The sequence below is a fragment of the Primulina tabacum genome, chromosome 1 (assembly GCF_025594145.1).
Source record: "Primulina tabacum isolate GXHZ01 chromosome 1, ASM2559414v2, whole genome shotgun sequence".
Lineage (NCBI taxonomy): Eukaryota > Viridiplantae > Streptophyta > Magnoliopsida > Lamiales > Gesneriaceae > Primulina > Primulina tabacum.
In genome coordinates, this window is record NC_134550.1 from 12,269,469 (window position 1) to 12,288,008 (window position 18,540).

The 18,540-nt window shown below is 35.7% G+C and overlaps 1 protein-coding gene across 1 annotated transcript; it reads right to left on the reverse strand.

The window, feature by feature from the left end:
- Positions 1-622: 622 nt before the first annotated feature.
- LOC142541701 (chaperone protein ClpB4, mitochondrial-like) lies at positions 623-17,522 on the reverse strand. The gene is made up of 10 exons (XM_075648171.1): positions 17,208-17,522; positions 9,597-9,815; positions 9,284-9,521; positions 7,849-8,044; positions 6,982-7,036; positions 5,297-5,447; positions 4,600-4,908; positions 2,334-2,599; positions 1,327-2,256; positions 623-1,107 (listed from the first exon to the last, which is right to left on the reverse strand). The coding sequence occupies exons 1-10, from the start codon at positions 17,469-17,471 to the stop codon at positions 805-807; spliced, it is 2,931 nt and encodes a 976-aa protein (XP_075504286.1). The 5' UTR covers positions 17,472-17,522; the 3' UTR covers positions 623-804.
- Positions 17,523-18,540: the final 1,018 nt, after the last annotated feature.

Genomic DNA, 18,540 nt, shown 5'->3' on the forward strand with positions numbered 1-18,540 from the left:
TGCTATTTATAGTAGAAAAATAGGGTAGGTACCTCAATTCTTGTGCCACCTACTAAGTATGGCAAGTCGGCTGCCCATACTTGTAGCTTCTGATGACTTGTAGGACACTCCAAGCCCAAATGGTTCTGACATATTAGACGACCTGTATCAATCACACTCGAGTGTGGTGCAATTTTCGAGGTGACCCGGGTGTTTGCTTGAGATCCCGGCTATTGGCTCGAGAGCCCGGGTTGTGATGATGATTGCCCGGGAAGAGGCGCAGTGCCTGGGTATTTGAGGAGAATACCCGGCAATCAAACTATCCAAGTAATAAACCAGGTTAATGATGACCCGAATCCTTATTAGGAGTATCACTCGTTATCAAGAAATACATCTAAAAAGTTTTCCCTAAAAGCTCCACAAAAGCTGAGAGTACCAAACCAATAAGAAGTTTGATCATTAATTTGTAAAAAGTTAATCGTACTCCCTTACGAATAAAATAACATCAGATTATAAATTAAATTTATGAGGTTATTGCAGCAGTTGAAAGTCTGAAATCATTTCGTTTCCATGCAATATATTAATCAATTTACAGTCTCTACGACGGCAAAAGGAATGCAACAAAATGTGAGAACTTTGTGATAATAAGAAATTTTAAGTTTCACTTGTATGTTAATCAATTTACAATCTCTAAAATTCGAACTCTTTGATGTAGTAATATACTTATCGAAAAAGGGTCACCATTAGGACGAATGTTTCGTTATTCTTCATACAAAATAGGCATAAATTTGTACAAAAATTGCATTACAACCATGAAAACAAGGTTCAATCATTCGCAGCCAAGGTACGGACAGACAAGTTCTCCATCTTCTTAATGCACAATCTGCTCTCAGTTGGGATGTCTTTAGCTCCTGGGATGGCATGGAGGATAATCGAGTCTTCATCCTTAAAGTCCCCTCTTAAGACTCCCATGGCAATCTCATTCTCAACCATCTGTTGTATCACTCGTTTTACAGGCCTTGCACCGAAGTTAGGGTCAAAGCCTAATATTGCAAGAAGATTGACAGCTTCCTCTGTGTAGTTGAAGTCAATATTCTTCTGTTTAAGTCTTTCTTTTACGCGACAAAGCTGCATATGAATACAATGGTGTCATCTGATATATTTAGATAAACTAATTGGAGAAGGTACATCTCTAATCAATTTGATAAAAGGAGAAGTACGCCACTGGCAAAAACTTGAAGTGTTTCAACGAAAAAAGATTGAGAGAAGCTCCTAAAGCAACCGAGGAGAGCATAAATTACAGATTTTAAATAGGAATTTAATGTCTCGATGAAAAGCTTTTGTTACCTGTATTTCAACAATTTTATTGATTTGTTTGGAGTCCAAAGGCTGGAAAACAATGTACTCATCAATACGATTCATGAACTCTGGTCTGAAAGTTTGTCTGGCTAATTCAATAACCTGTCTTTTCATCACATCATAAATTTCATCCTTGTTATCCTGTGTATTTCTAAGAGTTTCAAGTATATAATGGGACCCAATGTTTGATGTCATAATCACAACAGTATTGGTGAAACTAACTGTCCGTCCTTGAGCATCAGTTATTCTCCCATCATCCAACAGCTGTAGAAGGATGTTGAAAACATCATGATGTGCCTTTTCAATTTCATCAAACAAAACTATCGAGTATGGCCTTCTTCGGACTACTTCCGTCAACTGTCCGCCTTCTTCATAACCAACATAACCTGGTGGTGCACCAACCAACCGAGAAACTGCATGTTTTTCCATGTATTCACTCATATCAATCCGTACTAGCGCATTGTCAGTGTTGAAAAGGTATCGGGCAAGAGCTTTAGCGAGCTCAGTTTTACCAACACCAGTTGGCCCCATGAACATGAAGCTTGCTATAGGCCGATTTGGGTCAGAAAGGCCTGCCCTTGAACGACGTATTGCATCAGCCACTGATTTTACTGCCATATCTTGGCCAACAACTGTGTCGTGGAGGACATGCTCCAAAGAGACAAGCTTCTCCCTCTCAGTCTGCTGCAGATTAGATATTGGAATGCCAGTCCATCTGCTCACTATTTCAGTAATATCATGATCTGTGACTTCCTCTCGCAGCAGCGATTTTCCAGATTTCCGATAATCAGCTAGGTTATTCTCAGCTTCTTCAAGCTGGTGTTGTAGAGATATTAACGTCCCATATTTCAGTTCAGCCGCACGATTAAGATTGTACTCACGCTCAGCAGCTTCCATCTCTAGGTTAACCCTGTCAATCTATTCAAAGAATTTCAATAAGTACAAGGCAATATGAGTTTGAGATGATAGTCATCAAATTCTGCAGAGGCTATCACCTCTTTTTTAATTGACCGAATCCTGTTCATGAGAACTTTCTCATTTTCCCACTGCTCATTTAACTCCTTTTGTTTCTGTTTAAGAGCACCTAAATCGTGTTCCAATTTGACAAATCTCTCTTTAGAAGCTTTGTCTGTGTCATTTTTCAGAGAAAGCTTTTCCATCTCCAGCTTCAAGACAAGCCTGTCTATTTCGTCCAACTCAGTAGGCTTGGATGTGATCTCCATTTTCAATTTGGCAGCAGCTTCATCAACGAGGTCAATGGCTAAAATAGAACAAACATTACCTTTGACGTAGTAGTATAAATGAAATTCTGGAGCAACAAATTTACATATAGAGTATAGACCCAGGAAGATCCTTCACTTATCTTCTACAGCTCTACCCCCAGGCCTCTGGGTGGAAAAGATAACATAGCACACAAACGTTTGGAAAGAAGTACATCAAAGAAGAAATAGTTGTTTCTTGGAGAACGAAATTTCCAGGGAATAGTGATGCTTCGAACAAACACGAGAATGTATGCGCATCTTTTCTTGGCTTTCTAGTATAGTTATTTCATTTTCAATAGAGAAGAGGAACATAATGTAGGAGATTTAATGATTTTTGTAGATTTTAAAAGTCTAGAGTTATTCAATCAAAATTTTTACATACTCTATAGAAATCTAGTTATCTTTAAAACAAACTTTCGTAGAATTTTAAAAATTCAATTGGTATTCAACATTAACTTCTAAAAACTCAATAAAAATCTAGATGTATTCAAATTTTCAATAAATAATAACTCAATGGAATTCATGAACATACAAACATTAAAGCCTAAAGTACAACTATAAATTGTCAAAAATTGTTTTGGTTCAACCCAAAGATTTGGATGGATTTTTAAAATTTCTAACTCATACACAAACTGTTTATTTCTCTCTATGTAACCTCACATCACCTCTCTTCTCTTCTCATCACCACTCTCTTTAATTTTCAAAATGTATCTATATTACATTTTCTTTTTTCCTTTTCAGATTTTTCATATTTTTGGTTGATTGCTTATTTAATAATTTTTTATTTTAATATCATAGAAAATTTTGAATTCTATAGTTGATTTTGTGATTTTAAATTTATGAAATGAATGTAATATTCAATAATAATAAAAGATGATCGAAAAAAATAATGCCGCTTAAATCATAATAATTGAATAGTCTCGCAACAAGTGCGATAAAAAAATAAAATTAAAATTAAGATTTTAAGATATAATTTATAAAAAAATTATGATACAACTGATAAAATAATTTTTTACCTTTATTGTTTAAAAATTACATTTTATTTCTTTATTTATGACTTCTAATTTTGAAATTCTATACGGTTTAAAATTATAATTATGAGTTTTTTCATAAAATTATTACACATAATATAAGAAAATCATAAAATTTTATTGGCTCATAGAATTGAAAGTAATAGTAATTTTGTTAACAAATAAATTAAAATTTGTTATTAACTTTTTGACTAAAAATTGATTTTTAATTCTTTTTAGCATTTTATATTTTTACAAAAAAGTTATATCCACATAATGATAAATAATATTATTTTCATATGAAGACATATTAATACAGTGATGCATTTTTACAAAGTTACAACATACATACAAACTCATATATATACACATATACATGTAAAGATTAAATAATTCAACTTTTAAATAAGTAAATTTATTTACTGATATAAATTTTAAAAAAATATTTCAAACTAATATGTTATCTATGTCAATTAATTATTAGTTCAAAGAAATTAAAAAATAATATTTTATAATTAGGTACAAAATCTATATAATTCTATAAAAAAAATTACAAAAGTATCTAAAATCTTGCAAAAAAATATACAGGAATCCATAAAAATCTGTTTATAAATTTGTGAGATAAATAAAACTTTATTATTTAAAAAAGTCATCAAAACTCTGGATTGAATACCCCCCACTAAGTGGCAATAGTCCATTATCTTCAAGCAAAAATGATTTACCACACTTGTAAATGGTTCATACAATTTTACGATTGGATTCACCAAAAAAATCAAAAAATATTTTGGAAGCATTTTCCATTTTCTGAATCATTATTGGCAAAAATACAAGGGTTAACGCTAGATCACTCTCATGTAAATGCAGGATTCGGCTGTGAAAGATTCAAACAATTAATGATAAATCACACAACATATTATCATGATTTCGATTACATGAAAAATGATTTTAGCATAACAACTTTGATTTTAAAAAAGAAATCCAAGGCATACCTTTATCTGGTAAAAAACGCTCTGTGATGTATCTATCTGAAAGAATTGCTGCTGAAACGAGAGCACTATCCGATATTTTGACCCCATGATGCAATTCATATCGTTCACGCAATCCACGCAATATAGAAATTGTGTCATCTACAGATGGCTGTCCACAGAATACTTGCTGGAACCTACGCTCCAAAGCGGGATCTTTCTCAATGTACTTCCTATACTCGGTAAGTGTGGTGGCCCCAATGCATCTGAGTTCCCCACGACCAAGCATGGGTTTCAACAAATTTCCAGCATCCATTGCTCCTCCGGTAGCCCCTGAATGTGAAATTGCAAATCACAACTCATCATCAAGGACTCATTACTGAATATAGACAAAACAAAAATGACATTTGCAGATTAACTTCCTCTGGTTCTGACCAAGCTAGCTAATAACAATGTATCCATATATGTCAAGTGATTAATGGAACAGAAATAAAATAAATTGATTTTACCACAGACAAAAGTGATTAATCCAAATCACCACTTTCAGTCTCAGGGATTTCATTGCAAATAGAGAAGTTATTGTTCAATATATTTCAAGCATGTAGTAGTCAACACTTGCTGAATGTGTATATACAATGAATCATAAAGCAAACAATTGGCAAAACGATGAAAAATTTAAAGATGAGATGCGAACATCTCACAGACTAAATGATTTAAAAACCTGCACCAACTACAGTATGTATTTCATCGATAAATAATATAATCTGCCCATTCGAAGCAGTGACTTCCTTCAGCACAGCTTTTAACCTTTCCTCAAAATCTCCACGATACTTTGCACCAGCAAGCAAAGAACCCATGTCCAGAGAGATCAACTGAATGCATAAGCACAAGAAATTGCACAAATTACAACAATCACTAGTAAATGATCCAATTGAACACAAATCACGGGATAGAAAGAACTACATAAGAACACAAATTAATATGTCTAAAGAATAACAAAGCCTCAAACTAGATATAAGAAATTTATAATGTCGTATTCTTTGCCACATTTGAGGACCACCCACCCTATCCACTTGGTTGCTGATCTGCCAAATGATATTATTTCCCACTATTATATGACAAAATCTAGGGGGTTGTATTGCCCTTGCAGACTTGACGACATCTTGTCATGGGCCTCATGAGCTGACTAACTATACTTTGGAGGTAATGTTTTGGATCTTTCAGACTATTGTGGATGTGGTTCTTTGGTGATATTCAATGATTGTGGACAATAGGCACACTAATTCAGAATCGAGTCATTTTTGACTGGGTAATGCTATTGCGCTCAAAATTTATGCTATTATTGACCTCGTTTATCATGTTGGTGATGGTCCTCTAGCTATAGTATTTTCCTTTTTCTAACGGCGAGTTTGATCGATTCTTGTTAAGAATAGTTATGTTAGATTAAAGAATATGTTTATGTAATCTGGGGTTTTGGAAGCAAGAAAAAGAAAACCCATAGAAGGTCAATTCCTATGTAAGAAGAGATGCCTTTAGGTTATCTTCCACATAAGGAGATATATATAAAGTTAATGGGCTCACAAAATTCAAATACCAAATACCAAAACCTAAAAAACAATAAATTAAATCTATATTTTATAACATAATAAAATCATTCTTTAACAATTAATACATATTCCAACTGAATGGATTGATGAATTCGGAAGGGTTATGATGCAGCCTGGTTTCGAGTGGTAATGCTTTTTGTTTATGTTGATGATGGATGTTTTTAGTTAATATACTAATATGTCACTTTATCCACCTCAAAGATGTTTATATACCACAAATTAAACTATTTCTATTTCTCCACACTACTCATCAAGTTGCTAGATATCTATCGTGCCCAACTGTAGTGAAATCTTCAAATTTTGCCTAAAACAACCAATTGTCAATGCATTAGCAATGTGTTTTTGTGAATGCCCACTTGCAATCCACAATCTTTTTCCCTTCAAGCAAGTGTATTATTTCCCATATTTCATATTCTTTTCAGGGCATTTATCAACCTCAAGGACAGTATTCTTCTGTTGGGAGTATTCAGAGCTTCTCGTATTGTCTAAAGAATATCCCCACTATGTAATTGAGAAAAAAAAGCAAAGTAGGTTTAGACAGATTTTTGTAAGAAACGCGGTTAGAAAGATGATGTTGAGTACGTACATTGGGTTTGCATTGACAATTTTTAATTATATTACTTCCCTCCATCATTTCTCTAAGAAAAAAGTACATGAAAGAAAAGCACCTCTATCACCCGCTCAAAAAGCATAATTAAAGACAATCAACAAAAAATTCACTAAAGATAGATTAAATTAATTTGAAAAATTGCTCAAGGAAATCCTCCATCCATCTCCTAATATGTAAGGATGAGATAACCTTTCGATTGAAAAGAGGTTCTGGGACATCGCCGCGAACAATTCTCTGAGCCAACCTGAAAATTCCATGTTATCAAGTCATTTGCATTTCAAAGTTGAACATTCCAAAATGACTAGATGACCGGTTTGATATATTCAATATTACTTCACAATTAATCAAAAAGTAAATGTTTTTAAACATGACATTTACTTCTTCCATGGCAAAAACATTTGCATCCATCATTCAGAAAATTTAAAGCAATTAACGCGAAACATGATATTCACACAACAATACTCTCCAAGACAAAAGAAACCACTCAAACACAATATGTTTAACATAAACATTTTTTACATGAAAAATACTTATGAAGTCATGTTAATTTGTTAGTCATCTGGCACCAAACATGTGGATACCCTACAATCTTCCTCAAGAAGTGATTGTCAGATGGTTTATCTCATCGTCTTGCAAGACTAATTAATGCAACAAATGATGCAAAGTAAGCTAAAACCAACACAAAGTTACAAGGAAATTAATATAGTCAAAGTCAAAAAATTATCTTCTATTTCTTTGATCAAGCAACTTATTCAGGTGATTTACATACAGTCATGAACCTTTATCCCAACATTAAATGACTTCTCTGGAAGTGCCACTTAATGGTAATCTTGTAATACTTGTTTTATGTTCTTTATGATGATAAAAATAATTTTAATATTGAAATCCTAGCTCGCAAAAGATGTAAACATATATACTAATAATTCAAGTTTTCACAAATGTGACCATAAACAATTTAATCAATCATAGAGGAAAATTAAACGGAAATTATCTTGCATTTTTTTAAGATCGCATACAAGTGGATAGAAATATGGTGGAAAAAAATGTATGTGGTACCCTTCAGCAATTGCTGTTTTTCCCACTCCAGGTTCACCAATTATCACAGGATTGTTCTTTGTCCTGCGCGATAAAATTTGAATGCATCGCCGTATTTCATCATCACGCCCAATAACAGGGTCAAGTTTTCCACGCCTGGCGAATTCAGTCAAGTCATTCCCATATTTTTCAAGCGCCTCGTATTTACCTTCCGGATCTATACAGAATTACAGAAACATGAAGTTATCAGACAAAGAAAATAACTGCAAAAATGTGTCCTCTAAGATAAAGAATCTCAGCAGAAAAAGACAAATATGAGCAAGATCGCTTCATATAAAATATTGATAAAACTGTTCCTCTCTAGCTGTCACATATATTTCATCGTGACTCAATTGTTTCTTTGAGATAACTATCAAGAAAATTTATTTTATGAACCTAACCAAAGTTTGAGTTTTACTAAAGAGAAGCTGCAAAAGTATGCATACTAATGCTTTTGAGACTAGAAGAACAAAGGATCAACAGCATTCCAAATGATTTAGCACAAAAGAAAACACAAATCATTTCCTTCTGGTTATTGAGTATGCTTAAAAAATTAAATATCCAACTGTAGTAGGTAGAAATATATTTGAATTGAACTTGAAAGACAACCTGGTCAGATAGTTCTGTATAGTAGTCAAAATAATAATTTGATTGTTAGCAATAGCCTACCACTACATTTTCTGATTACAAAAGATGCATGACATATTATTTGATTCTTTCCTCCTAGTTCACATCATGGGCGAAACCATTCAGCCCTGGCTAGCCCCATTCATTTTGGCCATAGAGCTCTTTCATTTTACCTCTAAAAGGGAGCTTCAACCAAAAAACCTTTTTATCCCTTTGCTTATGTCGGCTTCAACCAAATAATTCAACTTAGCCTTTCATCTTCTATAAAAGAATTTGTCCATTTTAGTTTTTATTTTCATTACAAGCTTCTAGTCCAGGGCTCATTATCTTTATCCTCTTCTTATCCATTCTTGGTTATGGTATTCTTCTTTGATTTAAAGAAATCAACTGAACTATTTTTATGAAATGTCAGTCTTTCAACTCTTTTAAATAAAATAAAATAAATTTTATCATCTTAGTTTTATATCTAGTTCAAATATTTTTATATATGAATTTGATGAGAATACGAGTACAAATAGTATCACTCAAATTAATTCATTTCATTGTATTTACACGTATTTATTTATTTTTTGATATTTTAACTCATTTGCTTATATACTGGGTTAAATATTTTATATTATAACATGTTACATTTATATATCTTGAAACACTAATTTTTCACTAATGATTTTTAACTAAAAAAATTATTATTTATATTTATTTTAGCCCACCCAAACATAAACTCGTTTCACACGTTTTTCAGGTATGAGTAAAGTTTTCAAACATTAACCTACAGTATGTGTAAACATACTCTGATCGGTAACTCTTTGACTGCCACGGACAGATTGAACAGCATCTTTCAAAGCATTCTCACTTAGTTGGAGATTTTTGAACAATTGAAATCCAAATCTCTTATCCAAAGGAAAAGCCAACACTAGATGCTCAACAGACAGAAATGAATCACCCATTTCTTTCTTAAACTTTCTCGCAATGTCCAACATAGCACTTAAATGTGAGCCCATGATAGGTCCAGTAGTATCTCCCATCACCTGCAAGAAAAATTTGCAAGGAGTATTTTAGAGAATTTTCATGGGAGTAAGTTCATCTGCTTCCATATGTCATACCTTTGGTTGTTGTGATATGAAGCAGTCTATAGACTGCAGAAGTGAGGTGTTGTCAACCCCAGCTTTGGTGAATATTCTTCGTGCCAGCCCATCCTTTTGTTCCAAAAGTGCTTTCATTAGATGCTCAGTTTCTACAACTTGTTGTTTGCTTTCTCTTGCTGCATCCACAGCACCGATAACTCCATCCCATGCCATCTCAGTAAACTCAGAGTTACTGATCTGTCAAGCAACTAAATAGTCATGTGTGCTCTTAACTTCAAAAATGCCATTATAAGGAACAAGAAATCATAGGAGACAAAAATGAGATTATAAAGAGGAAGTTAAACTCAATCGTGATACTTCCTTATCCTCCAATATATTCTTCAATACATCATCTACATCGGATTTAAAATTGCTCAGCCAACTGAAAAACTAAAATATACAAGAACTAATTGACACTAGATAGAATAAAACAGAGTACATATGTCACGCCCCAGGCCCGGGCCCACACCTACGTGACTGCACACAATGGGCCTCTATAGCAACTACTTCTCATTCGTCATCGCTTTATGAAAACGATTAACCCAAATTGTTATAAAAATCCATTGTAAGCCCATTATAAACTCATTTTAAATATTTAATTTTTAAGATGTGGGGACAAGAAGTATCACAATCATCCCTGCTTCAGAATGTTACGACCTCGTCGTGGCCTGACCCCTCGATCCACCAGCGCCGAGAATCTAGAGGTCGCTTCTACATGTTCAAGAGATGGTTCCCGTCATGTAACACTTTGCCCCGCAGGTTCAAGAGGTGGCTCTCATGCACGCAGCACTTTGCCCCGCATAGCACTTATTTCCCGGTGTTCTTTGTCGGTGACCGTCTCTGATACCACTTATCCCACATCTTAAAAATTAAATATTTAAAATGAGTTTATAATGGCCTTACAATGGACTTCTATAACAACTTGGGTTAATCATTTTCGTAAAGCGAGGACGAATGCGAAGTAGTTGCTATAGGGGCCCATTGTGTGCAGTCACGTAGGCGCGGGCCCGGGTTAGGGCCGTGACAACATACTCATCTTATGTATTATGTCATCAATTATGATCTCTAGTGCTAAACTAGAGTTGCTATTCAACTTCTAGCCCTTTAACACAACTTCCACCATGTATCATTCTCTCCCCATTCAAAACTAACTTGTTCGCAAGGTGAAGTGAGGAATAAAGACAGCATAAAATGTGACAACACTCCTAGGCATCCACTTCAGGTGGAAATTCCTACCAATAAAATGTATACATGTCACTTCGTCAATGCGAGAAGCACAAATGGCAAACGGACATTGCAATGGTCAAAAAATTTTTGTGCCGAAAGGACCAATACCTTTGAAAATATGCAACGAAATGTCAATTGCACCCTATCACCACAGAAGGCAAAATCAGTTTTAAAGAAAAATAAAAATCTAATTGAATGGCTCTGTGGTAACTAAAAGGCTAAAAGAGCAACCGTGTGTATAAAATGTTCACAATAGATCATCTCGGAAAAGCTGGAAGGTGGTAAAATGGTATAGAATAAGATTCTCTATGCATATCAATTGAAATCTTGGATAAAATAAATAAGATATTCATTCAGAATATAAATAAATATTAGATCTAAGGGATATTCAGTTATTGCTCTTGCGTATATATTTCAGTATGTAATTTGTACGCTAATCAATGAAGAAGGAGATTTATTTTCCCTTATATACATCATATACCAAACTACATGGTATCAGGCGTTCAAGTTAAATCCTAGCCATAGCCATGACCAAATACGGCCACATGGCTTCCTCCTCTGGTTCCGATAAACACACACCAACCAACTCGCTTGCACCCACACCTGATGTCACCCCAATTTCGTCTGTTACTTGTCACAAACTCAATGGCCAGAATTATCTTCAATGGTCTCAGTTTCTCATGATGGTCATCTGCGGCAAGGGCAAAGAAGATCTCTTATCAGGTTCCTCCAAACGTTCAGCTTCTACTGATGGCAACTTCGAGAACAACATCCTTATGTCCTGGCTTATCAATTCCATGGTCCCAGTTATCGGGGAGAACTTCCTGCTATACCAATCTGCCGGAGAGATGGGATGTAGTTCGTGATACATATTATGCCCTTGACTACACCTCGGAATTATTCGGCGCGGAAGGATTGCGTCCGCGCCAGGGTGAGGACACTTTCACGGCATACTTCAATGCCCTCACCAAACACTGGTTCTAACTAGATCTATTCGAATCCCACGACTGGAAGTGTCTGACTGATGAATCACAATTCAGGGAGATTGTGGAAACCAAACGGGTGTTCAAATTCTTTCTCGGTCTCAATCCATCGCTTGATGAAGTTTGCGGCCACATCTTGGCCACGAAACCATTTCCAGGACTTCGTGCGGCCTTCTCCGAGGTCTGACATGAGGAGAGTCGCCTGAAGTTGATGCTGGGCTCCTCTCATTCCCCTCCGATCGACGGTTCTGCCTTTGCTTCCATCGGCCTTCGTTATCCACCTTTCCCAACGGTGGTGGAAGCACTTCGCCATATTTTACTCCCGCTACTAATCAGCCAATACGGAATAGTCGGCTTTGGTGCGAGAACTGCAAGAAACCCAACCACACGGTGGACACTTGCTAGCGCATTCATGGCAAAACGGCTGACAGGAAGCCAAGCACGGAACAACGTGCCAATTCGGTTGTTGCTGATAATGCTTATCTTGTCTTGCAGCAACCTTTCACCCAAGAGCAACTCGATGTCCTTCAGCGGCTATTCGGCCTGAAATCTGCTCAGAATTCTACCCCTTCTACCTTACTTCTCAGTGCTAGTAATGCAACCCATCAAGGTGAATTTCCCCTTGCATTTTTCTTGAAACAGGATTTGTATTCTACGTGGATTGTTAACTCAGGCGCCTCTGATCATATGACGGGCAATCTTTCCCTCTTTAGTTCATGCAAGCCTTGTAACGACTCTCGATCCGTGTGCCAATGGTTCTACTTCAAAAATCTTTGGTGTTGGTTCTGTACAACTCTCACGTGATATTTGCTCACAATATGTGCTCTTCGTCTCCGACCTTGAGGTTAATTTATTGTTTGTTAGCAAGATCAATGTCGATCTCCATTGCACTACTAAATTCTCATTTGATTCGTCTTTTTCAAGAACTACCATCGAGGAAGACGATTAGCAGTGCTGATCTGCGTGCTAACTTGTTTCTCAACTGGATGGAGCCTCACTTCAAGAATGGACCACAAAGAATTCCAAGACCAATTTTTCTTAATTCTTGTTATCTTATCAATTCCGATAAAACATCGATATTCTTTTATGGCATTATAATTAGGTCATCCGAACTTTTCTCTTTGGTAATAAAACACCATGTTTACTTCAGTGTGATATTTGCCAAGTTTCCAATCACACACGTAGCACCTTCAAACCACAACCGTAAAAACCATCGACCCCCTTCTCAGTCATCCACAGTGACATCTGGGGGCCATAAAAAATAAAAAATGTGACGAGTACTCGTTGGTTCCTTTTCTTTGTGGACAATCATACTCGAGTATCGTGAGTATTCCTCGTGAAAGATAAGTCTGAAACAACTTCCTTCTTCCAACATTTTCATTCCATGATTCAGACTCAGTTTTCCACCAAAATCCAAGTCCTCCGCACTGATCAAGCCTGTGATTATTTTAATTCTGTGTTGAGTACATATCTGGTCAGCCATGGCATTCTACACCATAGTTCTTGTATCGACACCCCTCAACAAAATTGGTTATCTGAACGCAAAAATAGCCTCCTTGAGGTTGCCCATTCTCTTTCGTTCACATACAAAGGGTGATGTGGTGATTACTGCCACTTACATCATAAATTGAATGTCTTCTCATGTCCTCAACTATAAAACGCCTATCGAGTCCCTACTTGAATACTTTCCCCAAACACATCTCCTTAACTCTATTCCCCTCAAAATCTTTGGGTGTTCCGTCTTCGTCCATATTTATTCCCAACACCGTGGGAAACTCGATCCCCGGGCCATCAAATGCATTATTATAGGGTACTTCCCTAACCAGAATTGCTACAAATGTTACACCCCGATCACCAAAAGATGTTATCACTCTCTTGATGTCACTTTCTTCGAAAATAAACATTTACACCCCAATTTTCTTCGAAAATGAAGAGTAACACCGACGAATATCGAAATTGGGATCACACGTTATTTGTCGACCCAATTAATGTCACTACAGAACCAAACCATGTACTAAAACCTAACCACCTATCAACATCCCCAAATACACCACTCAAAGTTTATTCAAGAAGAAAGGTCATCCAAATGGAGAGACAACAAGAACCAGTACAAAGTCAATCGGTACAATACACTTCTACGTGGGCAGTTCCCAATTAAAAAGACCAAAATACTACTGAACTTGACAGTTATCTCCCATACTAGATCATTGCGACATTGATTATAGACCTATTACTTTAAGAAAGGGAAGTAGGACATGTACACAATACCCAATATGTAAATTTGTCTCGTTTGACTTTTTATCACCTGTATATCGTTCTTTTGTGTACAATTTAGATCAAGTACAGGTTCCAGGTACTATCGAGGATGCCCTCAAGGATCCGAAGTGGAAAGCTGTTGCCTTTGATGAGAACAAAGCATTAGAAAAGAACAACAAGTGGCAGATTACAGAACTCCTCCCCAGAAAACAGACAGTTGAGTGCAAATGGATTTTCACAGTGAAATATAAGGCTAATGGGATCATTGAACGATACAAAGCACGATTCGTTGCAAAAAAATACACTCAATCGTATGGAATTGATTACCAAGACGTTTGCTCATGTTGCAAGACTCAGCATCGTCAGGGTACTCCTGTCAATTTCCATCAATCTTGACTGGCCACTATTCCAACCGGATGTTAGAAATATGTTCCTCAATGGGGAGCTAGAATAAAAAGTCTACATGGATATTTCTTCAAAATTTGTGACAGAAGCGGTGAAACACAAAGTGTGCAGGTTGAAAAAGTCTCTATACGGTCTTAAACAGCCGCCTCGGGCGTGGTTTCATCGGTTTACAAATGAGTTGACAAAAGAAAGATACATACAATCATAGTTGTCAATCGAGCGTAGCGCCCCGTAGCGCAAAGATTGCCCGTGACTATAGCGCATGACGAATAGCGTAGCGAGGGTTATTTGAAATTAAAACGCCACAAGTATATAAATATAATATATAGCATATGCTAACATCAATTCAATTGTTCATATACTTGAAATATATATATATAAGTTCAAAGCATATAAAACCTCAATTCTAAAACTAGAAAAACATAATATAAAATTCATCCTCATCTTCTTCGTCAAGATCGAGACTATCTTCTTCATTTGAAATTGCATAGCGCTCGACATCATTCTCTTCTTCACTTTCTTCATCAAAGTCGAATTCATCCTCTTCATCTACAAGATTAAATGTAGTAGATGTTCCTATTGGACTTTTTCGTCTAGACTTAGATGTGGTCGCCTTCGAGCTTCCTGTAGGTGTAGATGTGTAGATTTACCGACGACGACGTGAGGTAAGTCCGGCGGCCGACAGCCCGATGTCCGGCGAGCCACGAGCAACAAAAGAGGAGAAGCAGTGGAGAATGGTAGGATTTATGTAAGGGTTGATTGGGAGAAATGGATAATATTGAATTAGAAGAGGACAATAAGCGTTGATTTCATATATTATTGGGCCAAAAAATTGTGCAAAATGGGCCTAAAAAAATTTCAGCATTATTTAAAAAAAAATTGTTCTACAGCTTTTGTTTCCTATAGCAAAGCTATCGCGTTGATAGCGACGATAGCACTCGCTATCCCGAAGTGTAGTGTGCGTAGCGCCCTGTAGCCACGGGGCTTCGCTTCGCCTTGCTACGCTCACTATTGACAACTATGCCTACAGTGCCAGTCAGATCACACGTTATTTTTGAAGCACATTGAAGGAATGATCGTTGCTCTCATTGTCTACGTTGATGACATCGTTCTCACGGGAAATCATGAAACATAAATGACTCGTATAAAAGGTGTCCTTTGGAGTTTGAAATGAAAGATCTAAGAAATCTTTAATATATTCTGGGTCTGGAAGTGGCTATATCATTTCATGGGATTTCAATTTAAGAGAGACTGGAACGAAAGGGTGCAAACTAGTCGACACTCCAATGGATCCAAATGTGAAAATATGGATCAGGATCGAGCACTTGTTGACAAAGGAAGATACCAGCAATTGGTTAGTAAATTGATCTATCTATCACACACTCGACTTGACACTGGATACATCGTAAGTGTTGTCAGTCAGTACATGACTAAACCTACTGAAGAACAGATGGAAGCCGTATATCGAGTGTTGAGATACTTAAAAATGAACACCACTTTAGAAATGCTACAATCAGAAATGTTAGTCGGCGCTCTACATCTTATATTGTTCATTTCTATGGGGTAATCTAGTGACATGGATAAACAAAGAAACAATCAGTCGTAGCCAAAAGTCATGCGGAAGCTGAATTCCGTTCTTTGTCCAATGGAATTCATGAAGGCGTGTAGCTTAAAATGTTGCTCAATGAATTCATGAAGGCGTGTAGCTTAAAATGTTGCTCAATGAATTGAAGATTGGAGATGACAATTGAGATGATGCGTGACAAACAAACGGCTTTAAAGATTGTTAAGAATCATGTGCACCATAGCAGAACCAAACATGTGGAAATAAACAGACATTTAATAAGTGAAAAGATTGAGAAGAGAGTAGTTGATCTTCATTATGTTCTCTCATACGTGCAACTGTCAGATATCTTGACAAAAGCCCTCCATCGACCACACTTTAAAGAATTAAAGACCAAGCTTGGCACGACAAACATATAATATCAAGCTCGAGGGGGAATGTTGAAGATCTTGGATAAGATAAATAAGATAATCTTTCAAAGTTTAAATAAAGATTAGAAATTTAGATTTGTAGGGATATTCAGTTATTGCTCTTGTTTATATATTTCAATAATGTATTTTGTGCGCTAATCAATTAAGAAGGATATTTATTTTCCCTTATACAGATCTTTTACCAAACTACAATATCACTTTGCAAAGTAACTGGTTGTCCTTTCCAAGGGAGTTCAATCCAAAGAAACAGTAAATAAAATAATGAAAAGAAATGTCTTCTGCAACTAATTAACCTAAAATAACGTCATGTCCTTCATGAGTATAACAAGCAGACTCCTGACCATGTCATAAATTGTTCTGTTGGACCACCTGTTATGACCCCGAACTGCCTTTACAAATCTTGGACAGCTACCATAAGATTTTGAGATTCGTGGCAGCTCTCAATAAAACCATCATTAGTACGATCTGCCTTCTTATCATAGAACGCAAATATGTTGGTCCTAGGAACATTCATCAGACGAGAGAAAGGATGGGAGAGCAGATTTTTAGTGCATTATATGTACAGATTTTGTAAAGGGCTAAAATGCAAACCGGGAATGCAAAGTACTGACTGACAACGCTGGTGATTGGTAATAGCAACTCAGCTTCAACCCCTTTATGTACCAAAATCAACAAAAACTTGAAATAATTTTATTGCAGATAGGAAGTACAGAGTGACAAGAACCTGGCCTGTGGCAGCAGCAGATGCAGAATACGACCGTGCAAGGGCAGAGCGGTGTGCGATATGGCTGAGGCACGATTCAAAGAACGGCTTGGGGGCCTTGGTAGAAGAGAATCCATACCCATTAGCAGCAACACGGAAGTGAAAAGAAGCCGCGAAGGTGCACAGCGGATTGATAGCAGGTGACCCAGCACGTGACCACATTAGCGCCGTCGCCGCCGACCTGCTCAGCCGTGCGGCCGATGAGCTTCGAGAAGTCGCCAACATCACCACGATCGCCTATGTGAAACACTACTCAAGCTTCTGCTTGTGCCAGGGGAAACAGAAATTATGATATTATTTATATTTCATTCGTCCGAGGAAAAAAAAAAAACTCTCTCTCTAAAAAGTACGAATAAGATAATGATTGATTCAAAAATTGAACTTTAATGGTAATAAATTAACGGTAAATTTCAAAAAAATACATCTGTCAATCTTTCAATTAAAATTCAGTACTTAGTTATAATTTTTTAGAAATCAGTACTTGACAAATCTATGCTTTTAGTTTTAACTCATCACAAAGCAAAAGTTACATTTTTACCTTTTATTATTTAAATAAATATATTATTTTAGTCACAAAAATTACATGAATCTTCTTCATTTAAAATATAATTTTATAAAAAATTTGTTTCTCAATTATCATGGAATAAAAATAAATACTTATTTTGATATATAAAGTACCTATTATGGGGTTTCAAATACTTGATTTTGATCTTCGAATACTCCAAATAAATGAGAAAATACTATATTTTCGAGTATTCACCATAAATTCTATCATTGTTAGTCTTTTCATGAAAAATGCATTAGGATGACTTATTCATGTCATTTTATTTTTTTAGAAAAAGCATAGGTCATCACTCATCTTGAAATAAAATTAAGTATTTATTTTTGACTTACAAAATACCTATTTTGGAGTTTCAAATGCTTGATTTGACTATTTTAATAATCCAAATGTGTAAGAAAATACTGGATCTTCGAGCTATCACAATAAATTCAATAATTGTTGGTCTTTTCATTGAAAATACATTAAGATTACTTATTCATGTCATCTAATTTTTTTAAAAAACATAGTTTCTCACTCATTGTTGAATTAGAAAAAGTACTTATTTTGATCGATAAAATACTTATTTTGGGGTTCCAAATATTTGATTTGGCTATTCGAATACTTCAAATGTGCAAGAAAATACTTAAGTTTCAAGTAATATTAAGTAACTTTTAATGATGTCATTTGTGAAGTTAAAATGTGATACTTAAATTGATACAAAGAGTATCTAATTAGAGTCTATAAATATATGAT